At 35.9% G+C, this 17420-nt stretch overlaps 1 protein-coding gene across 5 annotated transcripts in view; it reads left to right on the top strand.

Moving 5' to 3' along the window:
* Window positions 1-17420, top strand: part of ADAM22 (ADAM metallopeptidase domain 22) — a 275390-nt gene that overhangs the window by 138091 nt on the left and 119879 nt on the right. For 4 of the 5 annotated variants that reach the window (XM_049768940.1, XM_049768929.1, XM_049768944.1 and 1 more), the window contains exon 4: window positions 8080-8146. In XM_049768940.1, coding sequence (XP_049624897.1) covers window positions 8080-8146 — 67 coding nt within the window. Of the gene's footprint in view, window positions 1-8079; window positions 8147-17420 lie in introns of those variants that run through there. The other variant, XM_049768924.1, reaches the window with a different exon arrangement.

Raw genomic sequence — 17420 nt, 5'->3', positions numbered from 1 at the left:
CTTGGGGGTAGATACCTAGGAGAGCAATTGCTGGATCAAATGGCAGCTCAATTCTGAGTTCCTTTAGCACTCTCCAGACTATTCTCCATAGGTGTTGGACTAGGGGGCATTCCCACCAGCAGTGGATGAGAGTGCCTTTCATACCATAACCCCGCCAACAGAGATTGTTTCCATTATTTTTGATGTGAGCCATCCTCACTGGTGTAAGGTGGTACCTCATTGTTGTCTTGATTTGGATTTCCCTAATGATGAGTGAAGGTGAGCATGTTTCATGTGTTTGTTGGCCATCCTTTGGTCTTCTTCAGAGAAGTTTCTATTCATTTCATATCCCCATTTTTATGGCTTTATTAGGTTGGGGGGGCTCAGCTTTCTGAGTGCTTTGTATATTCTAGATATCAGCCCTTTATCTGACATGTTGAGTGCAAAGATTTTTTCCCATTCAGTTAACTGTCTTCTTGTGTTAAGTAGGATTTCTTTTTCCATGCAGAAGCTTTTTAGTTTGATGTAGTCCCATTTGTTTATGTTTGATGCTAAAGGTCTTGCCATTGGTGCTCCATACTTGAAGACCTTTTTGAAATATAGGTCTTCGAGTGTTCTGCCTATTTTATTCTCAATAAATTTTATAGATTCGGGTCTGATTTCAAGGTCTTTGATCCATTTTGAGTTGACTTTTGTTTAAGGAGTGAGGTATAGGTCAATTTTCAGTTTCTTACATGTGGTTTTCCACTTGTACCAACACCATTTGTTGAAGAGACTTTCTTTGTTCCTTGGCTCTTTTGTCAAATATTAGTTGGCTGTATATCTGGGGGTTTATGTCTGAGAATTCTGTTCTGACCCATTGGTCTGAGGTCCTGTCTTTGTTCCAGTACCATGCTGTTTTGATCACTATGGCTTTATAGTATAATTGCAGGTTAGGTAAAGAGATGCCACCCAGCTTCTTGTTTTTCAATATGTGTTTGGCTATCCTGGGTCTTTTGTGGTTCCAGATGAATTTTGTGATTGATTGCTCTAATTCTTTAAAGAATGATGTCTGAATTTGTATACGGATTGCATTAAATCTATATAGTAGTTTGGGTAGGAGTGTCATTTTGACTATGTTGATTTTACCTACCCATGAGCATGGGATGTTCTTCCATTTCCTTAGATCCTTTCAATTTCTTTCTGAAGTGTTTTGAAGTTTCCCTGGTATAGGTCCTTCACTTCTCTTGTGAGATTGATTCCTAGGTACCTAATATTTTTTTGATACTATTTTAAATGGAATTGTATTTTAATCTCTCTTCTGCTTCGTTATTTGTATAGAGAAACACTACTGTCTTTTGTGTATTGACTTTGTAGCCAGCTACTTAGCTGTATTGGTTAATTGTTTCTAGGAGTTTTACTGTGGATTCTTTAGGGTTTTCAATGTATATCATCATATCGTCTTCAAAAAGAGATAGTTTGAGTTCCTCTTTCCCAATTTGGATTCCTTTGATTCCTTTCTCTTGCCAGATTGCTATTGCTAGGACTTCTAAGATTATATTGAATAAGAGTGGAGAGAGTGGACAGCCTTGCCTACTTCCTGACCTTAATGGAAATGCTTCTAGTTTTTCGCCATTGAGGATAATGTTGGTTGTGGGCTTTTCATAGATAGCTGTAACTATCTTGAGGAAGGTTCCTTCTAACCCTATTTTACTGAGTGTCTTCAACATGAAAGGGTATTGGATTTTGTCAAATGCCTTCTCTGCATGGATTGATATGATTATGTGGTTTTGTCTTTCTTGTTGTTGATGTGATGTATGATGTTGATTGATTTGCGTATGTTGAACCAACCTTGCATTCCTGGGATAAAATCCATTTGGTCATGGTGTCTGATCTTTATGATGCAGTGCTGGATTCGGTTTGCTAAGATTTTGTTGAGTATCTTTGCATCTATGTTCATTAGTGAGATTGGTCTGTAGTTTTCTTTCTTGGTGGTGTCTTTGCCTTCTTTGGGAATGAGTGTGATATTAGCCTCATAAAAGGAGTTGGGTAGGATTCCTGTTTTTTCGATGATTTGGAAGAGCCTGTGGAAAAGTGGTAGTAAATCTTTTTGGAATGTTTGATAGAATTCACCTGTAAATCCATCTGGGTCTGGACTTTTATTCTTAGGGAGTTTCTTAATTACATCTTCATTTTCCTCTGTAGTGATTGGTCTGTTTAGGCTTTCTAGGTCTTCCTTTTTCAGTCTCGGAAGATGGTATTTTTCCAGGAATATGTCGATTTCTACTGGGTTCTCTAACCTAATTGAGTATAGTTGTTCATAGTATGATTTCATTATATGTTGTATTTCTTGGGGTTCTGTTGTAATCTCTCCCCTTTCATTTGTGATACTACTGATTTGGGTGTTTTCCCTCTTTTTTTTTTTTTTTTTTTTGGTGAGTTTTGCCAGTGGTTTGTCTATCTAGTTTATTTTTTTGAAAAACCAACTCCTGGTCTCACTGATTTTTTTTGTATTGTTTTCTTAGTTTCTATGTTGCTTATTTCTACTCTGCTTTTTATTATTTCTTGCCTTCTAGTTGTGGTTGGATTTCTCTGCTACTGTTGTTCCAATTCTTTGAGATGATCCTTTAAACAGTTGATTTTGTCATTTTCCTCTTTCTTGATATAGGCCTGTATTGCTATGAGTTTCCCCTAATTACTGCTTTTGTTGTTTCCCACAAATTTTGACAAGTCATCTATTTGTTATCATTTGTCTCAAGGAATCTTTTTATTTCTTTCTTGAGTTTCTCTTTGATCCAGATGTTATTGAGCAGCATGTTGTTTAATCTCCAGGTACTAGTTTTTCTCCATTGCTTCTTCTTGCAGTCAGTTTTGACCTCTGTTGCATAGAGACCTAATAGGGTGCTTCTAATGATCCTTACACTTGTGGTCTTATATAGGTTAGATTTCTATCCTAAGACTTGGTCTATTCTGGAGAAGGTTTCATGAGGGCTTGAGAAGAATGTATATTCTGTTTTCTAGGGTTGGAGGGCCCTATATAAGTCTATTAACCCTAGATCTTCTAATTTTTTTATTTAGGGCTCTTATTTCTTTGCTATTTTTCTGTTTGGTGGATCTGTCCAGTGGTGATAGTTGAGTATTAAGGTCTCCTACTATTATCACATTTCCCTTCATGTGTTTCTCCAGGTTAGTGAGCAACTACCTCACATATTTTGCTGACTCTACATTAGGTGCAAAAATATTGATCAGGGTTAGTACCTCTTGATCTAGTGTACCCCCGATTATTATGTAATGACCCTCTTTGTCTCTGATCACTTTCTTGAGGTTAGATGCAATTTGGTCTGATATAAGAATAGCTGTCCCTGATCTTTTTTGTTTTCCATTGGCCTTAAAGATTGATTTCTATCGTTTTATTATAAGCATATGCCTGTATTGTACTTGTATGTTTCTTGCAGGTAGCAGAAGTTCGGTTTATGTTTTCTAATCCAGTTCTCTACTATGTGTCTTTTAATGGGAGAGTTTAGTCCGTTAACATTTAGGGAGATTATCTACAGAGAGGGCTGTTGTGCAGTTGTGTTCTATAGGGTGGTGGTTGTTACAATTGGGGGTTTGGATTGTGTAGTTAATCTCTGAGTAGGTCATTTAGAATTGGTTTTGTTTGCACAAATAATGCAAGATCATTTTTGTTTGAGAATATTTTTAGGCTACCATCCCATATGAATGAGAGTCTTGCTGGGTATTGTACCCTAGGCTGGAAATTTCTTTCATTCAGTCGTTTATATATTTCATTCCACTGTCTTCTTGCTTGAATTGTTTCAAATGGGAGATCTGGTTTGATTCTTATGTCCCTTCCTTTGTAGTTCAGGTTCCTTTTTTCCCTTATTGCTTTAAGGAGTTCATCTTTTTCTTTTCTTTTCTTTTCTTTTCTTTTCTTTTCTTTTCTTTTCTTTTCTTTTCTTTTCTTTTCTTTCTTTCTTTCTTTCTTTCTTTCTTTCTTTCTTTCTTTCTTTCTTTCTTTCTTTCTTTCTTTCTTTCTTTCTTTCTTTCTTTCTTTCTTTCTTTCTTTCTTTCTTTCTTTCTTTCTTTCTTTCTTTCTTTCTTTCTTTCTTTCTTTCTTTCTTTCTTTCTTTCTTTCTTTCTTTCTTTCTTTCTTTCTTTCTTTCTTTCTTTCTTTCTGTCTTTCTGTCTTTCTTTCTTTCTTTCTTTCTTTCTTTCTTTCTTTCTTTCTTTCTTTCTTTCTTTCTTTCTTTCTTTCTTTCTTTCTTTCTTTCTTTCTTTCTTTCTTTCTTTCTTTCTTTCTTTCTTTCTTTCTTTCTTCTTTTTTTGCCATTTGGATTATTATATGTCTTGGTGTTGGTTTATTAGGGTCTATTTTATTAGGGACTCTTTTCACTTCCTTCATTTGCAAAGTCTTCTTTCCAAAGGGTGGAAAAGTTTTCTGCTATTATTTCCCCAACCACTTGTTCTTCCCCTTTCCCTGTTTCCTCCCTTTCTGGTATACCTACAATTCTTAGATTATTTCTTTTGTCTTTGTTCATTAAGTACTGGACTTTTCCTTCCAGTGCCTTGCCTCTTAATTCCTTGTTGGTTTTCTGGTCATTATTGGTTTGCAGTTTTCCTTCAAGTACTACTATGTGCTTCTCCAACTCTGTGATTCTGCTTGTCTGCCTTTTTACGGTGTCTGTTAATTCCTTTAATTGCTTTTGTGTGGAGTCTCTCATATTCTGTATCAGATCTTATTTAATTTAGCTAATTTGTTCCTCCATGGATTTCTTGTACTCAGTGGCTAGCGATTCTCTCATTTCCTGTACCAGGGCTTGTGCGTTTTGGTGAACTTGGGAACTTAGTAGGAGTTCTCTCTGTATCTCCAGTTGTTAGGGTCCTCCTCACTCTACCTATGTTTTTATGCATTTATTGGTGTGGCTTGGAGAGCAGTGCCTTCCAATTTCGGCCTGTTTTTGCTCCCTGTGTTGTGGGGCTGGGTCCCTTCTCTCGATTGCAGCTCTGGGTGGGACTGTTGGGTGGGCTGGCTGAGATTTGGCCTCTAGAGTGCCCTCTAGCAGAGCCTGATTAGTTGCTGCCTCCTCTTGTTGCCAGCTAGTGCAGTACCACACCTGGCCACAATGGTGGAGGGTGCTGTTGAACCTGGCTCCTTTGTCCTCCCCTATGTGGAAGTCAGCAGAGCTCTGCCCCCTCCAGGCCTCTGCTGGAAGCCCCTTCCGCCTGTAGTTCCTATCCTTTTCCAGGGGCGCAGAGCTGTGGTGGGGCAGGCGTGGAGGCGGGGGGGGGGGGGGGCGACGAGATCGGGGGAGCCATCATTTCTTTTTATACATTTCATTCTCTTGTCTTTTTTACTCTAAATGCCAGTCAAATGAAAAATTTCAGTATTTGTTCTTCTCTGACTGACTGCCTTCTGAGACCCTACAGTTTCATTTGGTTGTAGCATTCACTGGATGGCTCCCCCCCCTTTTGTCTTGTGGCTGTGAAGAATTGTGGAAATATTCTTATCAGTATGATTGATGTGTGGATATTAAATGATACAGAAATCTAGTGGGTATGAGCCATGTTTGCTCTTAAATATAAAATATTTCTGGGGCTAGAGTGATAACATAGTGTTTGCCTTGCATACAGCCACCCCAAGTTCTATCCCTAAGATCCCACATGGTTCCCCAAGAACCTCTACACTAAAGAGTGTAGAGGCAGGAGTAATCCTTAAACATTACTGGGTATGGGCCTACCCTATCTCAACTCAATCAAAAAATAAAAATTTCCTCAAGACAGAGATATTTTAGCTAAATATGTATGTTAGAAGTTGAAAAGCAAGGTGTAACAAATAATCGTCAATTTAAGACTACAAAAAGAATAAGTTGCGTATTTGTAATGAACCTTCAATATCTTATGCCTCTTGTATAGATTTATAAACTTTATGTATGTATTATGATTGCCATAATTATTTTAAAAAGACAGTTCTTTCTTATTTTTACTTATTTTTAAAATAATATCTTTATTTAAACACCATGATTACAAACATGATTATAGTTGGATTTCAGTCACAAAAAGAACACCACCCTTCACTAGTGCAATATTCCCACCACCAATACCCCCTATCCCCCTCCTCCCACAACCCCTGCCTGTATTTGAGACAGGCATTCTACTTTCTCACTCATTAAAATTGTCATGATAGCTGTTAGTGTAGTTATTTCCATAACTGCACCACTACTCTTTATGGTGAGCTTCATATTGTGAGCTGGTCTTTTTTAAAAACAATTTTTATTGAGATCCATGTGAATTACAAGTCTTTCACAGTTATATTTAAGGTACATAGTGACAGTGACTTAGGACAATTTCCCACTTCATGCATGTATCTTCCCTTCATGCATGTATCTCTTTCCCAGCATGCATCCCATACTTACCCCTTCTACCCCCTGGACTGTTAGTGCAGCCAGTTCTCTTTGTTTATAACTAGTTGTAGATCTTGATTCTGTTGTCATTGACTTTGGGTTTGGTATTTAGGCCTGATCATTATTTATTTCCACTCAAATTTTCATGTGACTGTTTATTCCTGGTACCATCCACTTTCTTTTGAAAAGACAGTTCTTTTAACAATTGGGGAAATTTTATCTTGGTCATCTTTAAAGCATTTTGAAAAGTTTTTAAGATGTTTGAATGTCTTCACAATGAATTTAAATGTGTACATCTTTGTGTATTATATCTATTTGTTAATGCTAATTTTATATACATTATAATGCCTGGAAATTGAAAGGTTTAAGATTTTTGGGATCTCAAAACCTCAGGAAACCCAGAGAGTCTGTCCTGGGTGTGGGGCGACACCTGGTAGTGTTTAGCAATGTAGGGAGACAGTGTAGGGATGGAAACAAGGTTGGCTGCAAGATGGATTAGTGCCTTAATCACTGGACAATTTCTCTGGCCATAAAGACTTAAGACTTGTTATGGAATTTATGTCTAAGGTATTTAGTATATTTGAAAAGTTCTCACATGTATAGAATTTAACCAGACATATATTTGAAATGATGGGAACATCTTAAAATTTTATACTACAGCTGTTTAGGAAGCATTAACGAAATAATCATTTTACATTCTTATAGTAGATTCCTTTTTATTTATATGATAATATAAATCATTTTACATTCTTATAGTAGATTCCTTTTTATTTATATGATAATATATTCCTTTTTATTTTTTATTTTTGAGCCCTCTTTTCTCTTTTGAATTTTGTGATAAAATTATTTTGCTAGATAAAATCTTACACATAGCCATAAAGAAATTGTAAATGATGAAATCAAATTTGAAAAAGCTAAGATTAAAAGTGGAAGAAAAAAATTTAAAGTTTAAAAGGATATTTCAGAAAACTGGAGACTTGCATGAGTGAGACCTCAAGTTCACACGTCAGTGCCTAATGGTCATCGTGGCCCAACAGTGCACAGTGCTGGAGGTCCCAGTTTTGTGGAGTGTGGTCATATTAGGGTCTCTGGGCCCTGAGCAGCATCGTAGGACCATATCCAGCCCAGTTGGTCTAGTATCACTGTTAAAGGTCCTACGTCCCCTGACCATGCTTGGGAAACCCCTTCCTTCAGCCTACCCCCAAGATAGGTAGAAATAAGATGTTGTGAAAGTAATGATGATTTTATGGAATTTTCTAGAACTACTAAATTAGGTGAGCAGAAACAGTTCTTCTGAGTAAGGAAGTGACTGGGAAATTAGTCAATTCAATCTTATATTATTTTTTAGTACTAACATGCTACATGCCTGTGTATGTGTGAGTCTTAAAATACCTTCATTTTTGTTTTAAAATCTGTGTGAAGGAATTATTAAAGGTGGTATGTTGGGGCCAGAGAGGTGGCGCAGGTGGTAAGGTGTCTGCCTTGCCCACACTAGCCTAGGACTGACCACAGTTTGATCCCCTTGAGTCCCATATAGTCCCCCAAGACAGGAACAATTTCTGAGCACATAGCCAGGAGTAATCCTTGAGTGTCACTGGTGTGGCCCAAAAACAAACAAACAAAAAAAGAAGCTGGTATATTATGGTATGTTATAAACAGATTTTTAAGTGCCACACATTTTTGGGTCCTCATTAACCATCATTTCTTTTTGCTGTTGCAGTGATTTACTGTCCTCTGAGTACATAGAGAGACACATTGAACCTGGAGGGAAAACTGTGGAGGTGAAAGTAAGTGATATTTTTCTCTCTTTGGAGGAAATTGCTTGAGAATTTTTTTGAGAATTTTTTAAATATGAATTACAAATTTAATTTTAAGTGATGTACATTTTGGAATTCTTTGTATCTCATAGTTCATTGTCAACTTGTGAAAAGGAAACATATTTATTCTAAGAAAAATAATTCATGGGCTCCAGAATTATACAATGGGCTGGCACATATACTTAGCATGTAGGAACTGATTGTTTCTTTGGCATTAGTGGGCCCCTAAGCACTGGTGTGAGGTACCCCCCACCACTGAGCTTGAAATAGCTCCTGAAACATGTTGGAATGCCCCCCAAGTACCAGAAATAAGATTTTTAAAAGTTACAAAATTTTTAGTAAACTATAGGAATTATTGGAATTATATTTAATGGGATTAATATAGCTTCAAGTCATTTTTTTTTCTTAGATTGTATCACAGAAAACATTTTTGAAATTTGCCTTAAGGTTAACACTGAGTAACAAGAGGTAAAATCTTGGGCCCAAGGCAGGTGTACAGCTTTGTATTTAGTTGGAAAAGACTTTTTTTCTGGTAAAGCTGCCAGTTTATAGGCTAATGGGTAAGTTTCAAAGAACTTAAATTATCCGAAGGTAGGAATCTCAAATTAAACACAAGATCATTCACAAACAACAGCTTTTTCTAATTATAGGGTGTATTTTGACCAGGCTGCTGTTGGAGTAATATGAAGGAAATGAAACCAAACCCCGTATGAGTTCCATTTTTGTTGTTGTTGTTTGCTTTTTGGTCACACTCGGCAGCTCTTTGGGCTCTGTGCTCAAAATTTGCTCCTGGCAGGTTTGAAGACCACATGGGATGCTGGGATTCAAATTAGGGTCCGTCCTGTGTTGGCCGCATACAAGGCAAATAATGCCTTAGCGATGTGCTATCACTCCGGCCCCACCATATGAGTTTCTTTAGTGAATTTTTGCAGTGTTTTATTTTCTTCTGCAGAATTTTAACTGTTTATCTTATTAGAATTACAATACCATTAAAATTTTTTTCTTTTCCTTATTATTAGTTTACTGTATACTGAGAGACCAATTTGAATTTCAAGTCTTTCAGTTATTATTTAAGGTACATAGTGACTGGCAAATTTATTTTTAAAGGACAGAGATGACCCTTAAATTTGCTTGTTTGTTTGTTTTGGGGCCACAGGGTGGTGCTCAGGGGTTACACCTGGCTCTGCACTCAGAAATTGTTCCTGGCAGGCTCAGGGACCCTATGGAATGCCAGGGATCAAACCTGGGTTCGTCCTGGGTTCGCCGCATGCAAGGAAAATGCCCTTCTGCTGTGCTATCACTCAGCCCAAATTCTTATATTTTCAATAAAAAAAGAAAAAAATGTATCTGCTCCTAGTCCTTTTCTTTGTTAATTTTTCACACAGTTGGTATCATACACACTCACAACATTGCAACTTTATTTTTGGAAACAAATTTGTATCATATTATAAACATTTCTCTCTTATTTTCCTTAGTTGATTATGTCATTGTTTCTTAATATAAATATATGTGAATGTAACAAATATTTTTATTGAAGTCAAATTGTATTATAAGTTACATTTTCCTAGTCAAGTGACAACATGACAAGAATTAAATTTTTAAATAATATCTTAACTTAAAAAGAGAAAAACTTAAAAAAAAGAGAAAAATTTTGCTTTTTTATATAAAATTTGAAAAGTAAAAAGAATACGGGGCTGGAGAGATAACACAGTAGTAGGGGCTTTGCCTTGCATGTGGCTGATCCAGGACAGACACAGGTTCGATCCCTGGCAACCCATATGGTCCCCCAAGCCAGGAGCGATTTCTGAGCACATGGCCAGGAATAACCCCTGAATAAAACCCCAAAATAAATACCCCAAAATAAATAAATAAAATAAAAACCCCAAAATAAATAAATAAATAAATAAATAAAAGGAATCCTATCATAATTTCCAGCATATGTATTATACAATAGCAATATTTATAAACTGAAAATCCTTTTCAATCTTCTCTTGGTGGGATTGAGGGTGATAACAGCATATTTTATTTATTTATTTGTTTATTTTTATTTATTTATTTATTTTGGTTTTTGGGCCACACCCGGTGACACTCAGGGGATACTCCTGGCTATTGTGCTCAGAAATCACTCCTGGCTTCGTATGTCTACAAAAACTGCCTCAATGTGTATGTATGTTTATACTATACATATACATATATATTATAACATATAAAAAATTAAAACTATTGATTTTTTACAAACTATATGAAATTATACAAGTCTTTCCTGAAAGTAAAATTCTGAATTGCTAAAACCATGTAATTCATTGATTGATTTATATCACTGCCTTACTGCAGAAAGGATATAAAAATTCTTCATGTAATATAATGATACGGAAGAATTAAACCATTTTGCTGTTGTTGGAAAGCAATTTTTATGTTACAATCTCCAGGCTCCTTTTAGTATTACCCCTCTTTGTTTGACTTCTCTATTATGTTGATCCTTTTTTGAATATAAAATGTACCTTACTTCTTTATGGAAGTAAAGAGAAAAGGAAAGAGGCAGTTTGTTATATAATAAAATACATATTTGAATATGGAGATTGGGTCCATCAAGTAGTTATTGACTGTACAGCCATGTTCTTTTTCAGAAAACTTGTCTATACTCAATCAACTGAATGCACCTCACTGTGAGATCATTATTCTCCCTTGGTATATGAATATCCAGAGCATCAACTTTACTGCACATTCTTGCTGATTTTTTAGCTTGAGGTTTGCAATTATTTTTGATGGATTGCCTAACTCCCCAAACCTGTCGAACCAGGGGAATGATAAATCTCTATTTTTCTTAAACCGTAAGGTCAGAAGATATTTCTCCCTTTAAGGAAACCACTTTGATCTCATGTAACCCCTTCCATTTATTTCTAATATTTAAAAAAAATCAGGGATCTTTTTTGGCTTGTTTTGCCATTGTGAAAGTGTGAAATTTAGTCCTATCAATTCAGTCTCTAGCTAGTTTTTTCTGCTGGTTCCATGGTGTCTTGCTCATTGTGATCAGCTTCACTGAGTATTTTACATGGACTCTCTTAGTCCTTTTTTCTTAATGTTTCAGGGTTTTCTTACACTTTTCTTTTCACAGTTCAGTATGAGTAAGAAAATCATAAAATTGTAATGTTTAATATTTTTGAGTTCCTTTTAGTACTTTAAAAATTAAAATGTTTACCAATAGCATAGTGGTAGGGCATTTGCCTTGCACATGAACAACGCAGGATGATGGTGGTTAGATTCCCGGCATCCCATGTGGGTCCTCTGAGCCTGCCAGGAGCTATTTCTGAGCGCAGAGCCAGAAGTAGCCTCTGAGCACCACTGGATGTGACCCAAAATAAAAAAAAAATTAAAATGTTAAATCTCTCTTACATATTAATTTGCTAAGGCTGCTATAATAAAATATTATAGTTTAAGGGGCTAAACAACAGCTTTATTTAATTTAATTTTACTTTCTGTTTTGGGGGCACACTTGACTATGTTCAGGGCTTACTCCAAGGGATCACACTTGGCAAGGATCACTCAGCTCAGAGAAACATTCTTTTTTTTTTTTTTTTGGTTTTTGGGCCACGCCCAGGTGTGCCTAGGGGTTGCAACTGGCTATCTGCTCAGAAATAGCTACTGGCAGGCACGGGGGACCATATGGGATACTGGGATTCGAACCAACCATCTTAGGTCCTGCATCGGCTGCTTGCAGGGCAAACACCGCTGTGCTATATCTCCAGCCCCTCAGAGAAACATTCTAATGTACAGAGTAATGAGCAGGGTCTGAGCCATTGTGCAAGGCAAGCAACTTAACTCCTGTAAACTTTCCAACCCCCAATAATAGACATTATTTTTCTGATTTTAAAGGATAGAATTCCAAGATCAAGAGGTCTTGTTCTTCAGTTGGGTTGCTTTCTTCTGAGGTGTCTTTTCTTAGTTTATATATAGTTGTTATTTGCTTCTGTCTTCACATGTCCATGTCTCTATGTTTGTCTGTGTCATAATTTCTTCTGAGAATAACACCAGATTATAATGAGCTAAGGGTGACTGTGGCTTTCTGTTTAAATTGATTGCCAGATGCAATAATATAGCCTTAGATACTGTAACTCAGCACACTGATTTTAGTGCACAGTATTTTCCATAACACCTCTATGCTTTTTTTTAAATTTACTTTCTCTACTGGAAGACAGCAAAAAAATATTAAAGACAACACAATGGAATAACTCACCCACATGATTGAGTTGGGGTGGGGACTGAAAGGAAGTGGTGTTGGGGTCCCTGGGGGGAGTGTGGATATACTGGTATGGGTGTAGTGTTGAAATTATGTAAATGAGAAAACATGATTAGCAGTATTATAAATCACAAAATTTCAAATAAATAAAATAAAAAAGTAGCATTCTTTTGGAGTTGAATAAATGAAAGTAATGACATGAAACAAACTTATTTTCAAGAACCTTTTGTGGGTTGACACAATATTATTGCCTTTATCTTGATGGGAAATTGAAATCAGTATTGTTATCAAGTCAGATTTAAATAGAAGCGAGAAACAAAGCATAGTAAAAGTATATATAGCTTTACTCAATTGTCATAGAACGGTTCTGAAAATTTTGGTGCTATGCATTTGATTAAGGCAGAGAGCATGAAAAAAAGAAAAAAGAATTTATTTGCATAATATATAATTTGCATGAGATAAACTGCTTTTGTAAACTTTTAAGATTATAATTTTATTTTAAGGGTCTTCAATAGTAAAATATAGCACTGAAATTACTAAGTGAACACACTCATAGCTACTGTCCTATTTAGGAGCAAAGCTTAGCCAATTCTTTGATGCTTCCCAAACTCAACTTCCTTTGTTCTAATGTAAACAATTTTAAGTATTATCCTTACTTTCAGAGTTGTATTTTCTGTCTTTTTAATAGTTTTATAACCCAATCTTGTATCTATGTGGTAAATTTTGTCTAATTTTGGGTTTAAAAAATAATTTGTTTCCCTATTTTCCTTTTAATTCTCCCTTAAAATTTCTTTTTAAAGTTATTTGTCCAAGAAACTAGGTTGATTATCCAATTAGTTTCTCAGTATGAATTTTGCTGTTAATTGCTATTTTACATTTATAGTAAAATAAAATGCATTTAGGGGCCGGTGAGGTGGCGCTAGACGTAAGGTGTCTGCCTTGCAAACGCTAGACAAGGAAGGACCGAGGTTCGATCCCCAGCTTCCCATATGGTCCCCCCAAGCCAGGGGCAATTTCTGAGCGCTTAGCCAGGAGTAACCCCTGAGCATCTGTGGTGTACCCCAAGACCCACCCATATCTGGGAGGAGTTTTGGGAACCGGATAATAGGTGTGACCCTACCTGCAAGACCTCCCATTCCTGGGAGGGGTTTGGAAAAAGGTAGATAAGGCTGGGACCAAGGGAATTCGGAGCTTTTGGCCCTTTTTGCCCTTTTGCCATTTCTCTTTTGGCCCGGCTTGGCTTCCTGGCTTTTGGATCTTTGGGCCGCATGGAGCCCAGAGGGAAGATGGCTAACAGGAGATAAGATGCAGGGCTAGCAAAATATAGCTGTGCAACAAGCATCAAACGGGTGTGGCCAAAAAAACTCCTCCCAAAAATAAATAAAATGCATTTAGTAACATTTTCTTCTTAAGGTATCTATTATATGCATTACCTAAAAAGATGTTTAGCCCTCAAGGAAGGAAGTTACATCAGATAGGTGCATAATGTTGTTAACATTTTTTTTTTGCAAATGTTATAATTTTTTAAGCAGAAAAAAATTCTTATAACACTAGTAGTTATATCATATTTTACTTCCATTTATTAAACAATTAAATTTTGAATTTCTCCTTTATGGAGAATTTTTATGTTGTGACAGTGACACTACAAGTAATTTTTGTTTGTTTGTTTGTTTTTGGGCTGCACCTGGCTGTGCTCAGGGGTTACTCCTGGCTATCTGCTCAGAAATAGCTCCTGGCAGGCATGGGGGACCATATGGGACGCCAGAAATTGAACCAACCACCTTAGGTCCTGGTCCTGGATTGGCTGCTTGCAAGGCAAACACCGCTGTGCTATCTCTCTGGCCCCACTACAAGTAATTTTTTTTATTATTATTTTTTCTTTCTTTCTTTTTTTTTTTTTTGGTTTTTGGGCCACACCCGGCGGTGCTCAGGGGTTACTCCTGGCTGTCTGCTCAGAAATAGCTCCTGGCAGGCACGGGGGACCATATGAGACACCGGGATTCGAACCAACCACCTTTGGTTCTGGATCGGCTGCTTGCAAGGCAAACGCCGTTGTGCTATCTCTCCGGGCCCCACTACAAGTAATTTTAATATAAATCTTTAATTTTAATAAAAGCTCCAATGCTTTTTGGAAACAAAATTTTTTTGTATTGATCCTCTAAAACTTTGTTTTGTTTTTTTGTTATATAGTTGGTTTTTTTTTTTTTTGTGCCACTCCCAATGGTGCTCAGAAATCACTCCTGGCAAGCTTGGGGAACATATGGGATGCCAGGAATCAAACCTGGGTTCGTCTTAGGTCGGTTACGTGCAAGACAAATGCCCTACCACTGTGCTATCTCTCCAGCCCAAACTATATTCTTAAATCAATGTAAACTGGATTTGCTGAGCAGAATTAATCAACTATAGACCCATTGTTGTTTTATTTTATTTTTTGTTGTTGACTAGATTTTTGTCTTGAAGTGATAAAGGCCAATATCCTAGATAATTAATATTCCCAGTTATATAGCTTTAGTTGATTTGTATTATAAAATAACTGATATATTTTGCTCATGATGTGAAAAGCACTAATTAATTATTGCCTACAAAGCTATTATTCCTCTTACAGGAGGCAGTAATATATTTGCAAAAAGTAACTATTTAGACCTTTAATTTGAATCTAGGTTATCTGCTCCAAAGATGACTTGTGTACTATGTTAGCTATCAGATATTCTATATTATATAAGTGGAACCATAAAATCTAAATGTACTTTACTTAGGCTCACTAATTATATACTACTCATTTTGGTGGTACTTAACTATGGTTTCTTTAGACTATAAAAGGAATTTAATAAAATGAAATGGAACCCTTTGGTGTTTTTCTCATATTTAGTTAAGCATTTGGTTAATTCTTAAAGTCTTTTGCCTTGGTCAATGATATAGACACATGTCAGTACAAGACCTGTTTTATTTTTATACCTCAACAAAATATCCATAGAGGAGTTTTAGAACACAAGGCAAGAAATGTTAAATCCTTTACATATGCCACTAATGTATCCAAATGGTGGATGATCATATTTTCTTGGTCAGAGTTATGATGTATTATATATATTGCCAACAAAAGATCATGACTAGTCTATGCCATGAATACTATCTGGATTGTTTTTGGTTAAATTAGTTTATCTCATTTGCTAATATTACACAATGATGCTGCTGCATATATTTTTTATTAACTCACATGTTTGCTAGACTGTCATATGTAAGCTCTTCCAATCTGTCCTGGGATCCACATCCTATTAATTAAGAATGGATGAATTCAGAGACAGCCATTATATGTATTAACTTTTGACTGGCAATTAACTGGTTATCACCCATCATTTCATTGACTTGAGTGCATTCAGAGATCACTGTATCCCAAAGTCTTAATTATGTCCATATGGTAGCAGTAAAAAGATGGATAAGAAAGCAAACGAGGATGGGTCAAGGTTAAAGTCTGGACGTAGATAAAGAAATTAGGAGAGTGCTGTGTAGTGGGGAGCAGGTGTCTGATGAGTAAGTGTCTAATAGTGAGAGAGGTTATTATGTTGTAGAGACCCTTTTACACTGATGTAATAATAACATAATTTTCATTTATGGGGTGAGAGAGATAGTAATCAGGTAAGGGGCTATTCTTGAATGAGCCCAACTTAGGTTCAATATTCAGCACTACCACTTATAGTACCCGAGCATTGCCAGAAGTGATTTCTCAATAGTGCTAGGAGCAAGATCTGAGCACAAACAGATATAGCCTCCCCAATATATAATATATTTATATATAAATATGTACAAATATATAAATAAAAATCATATTGTTATATATTTGTATGAATTTAGATATTTTACATATTTATAGAAAATATTTTTTGCAAACTGAAATAAACAGCAGCTCTCCTTTCTTGAAACAAAATATTAGAGAACTCAAAACAGAAGTAAGGAAAAGCTGGAGTTTTTCTACAAAATAGTTTTTGTTGATGGTCAATACATATTTCCTCCCTGGACTTGTGCTTTATTAAAGATTTCTGTCTTGGCACATTTCTTCCTCTAAGTTGCAACGAGTTCCCGAGGTTCTTTTGCACTGTTTTTCTAAGTCAGATTTTTTTTTGTAGGAATTTTTTTTGGTAGAAAAGAGGTACTTAAAAAAAAAACACCAAATCTTCTTTTATTTATTTATTTTTTTTAGCACCAAATGTTGCTAAGAACTGGACAAAATCCTAGTTGGGATGTCTACAGGAAGCACTTGGATAAAAAGAATTTAAATGGCAACTATCAGGACAGCAGATACTTTCCTTATTTATGCCAAATTTGCAGTTCCAGTGAACCTGATCTGCACCCACAGGAAATGCTTGTGGTCATGAATTGTATTCAAGCTGTGTCACCGTTTCTGAGTATCTCATTTGTATACTTTAAGGGATGCACAATGAGTTAGAGAAGTTTTTCTTCAGATATGATGATTCTCTTGCAAAAATAAGCTCCACAAATAATTACATGGTATTATAATATACTGTACACTGCTTTCTTTAGGTTAAAATAAATCTGTTTCAGTCTTTTTTTATTAATAGAACTTATTTTATTTTAAATGTAGCTTCTAGTTTAGTGCTGTATTCCACTTCTCTAATTTCTTTTTAAACAGACAATCATATAACATATTCATTTATGAGAGATAGGTGTTTGTTCAATTCATTTCACATAATTGACTAGTATAAAATACTCAAATTGCTTCTTTTTAGCCACAGTGAACCCAAAAATAGCTGTTAAACTGCCAACATGTCATTAAATATATTCATTGCAGCAGAAAAGATGAACAAAGAGGTTAATCTGCCTTGACTTATGCTAGATATCAAGTTTCTTTATTGATCCTCAAAACTGCATTACCTTCCAGAATCTTGATTCTTTTCATATAAGAGGATGAGCAGTAAGAAAAAAAATCCAGACTGCAATGTGCAGTAAATTTGCTGCTTGCATTATAGAGCCGTACATACTATTGCATCATGA

The sequence above is a fragment of the Suncus etruscus genome, chromosome 1 (assembly GCF_024139225.1).
Source record: "Suncus etruscus isolate mSunEtr1 chromosome 1, mSunEtr1.pri.cur, whole genome shotgun sequence".
NCBI classification, from domain to species: Eukaryota; Metazoa; Chordata; class Mammalia; order Eulipotyphla; family Soricidae; genus Suncus; species Suncus etruscus.
Note: the sequence above shows the minus strand (reverse complement) of the source record. Positions and strands in the feature narration are given on the sequence as shown.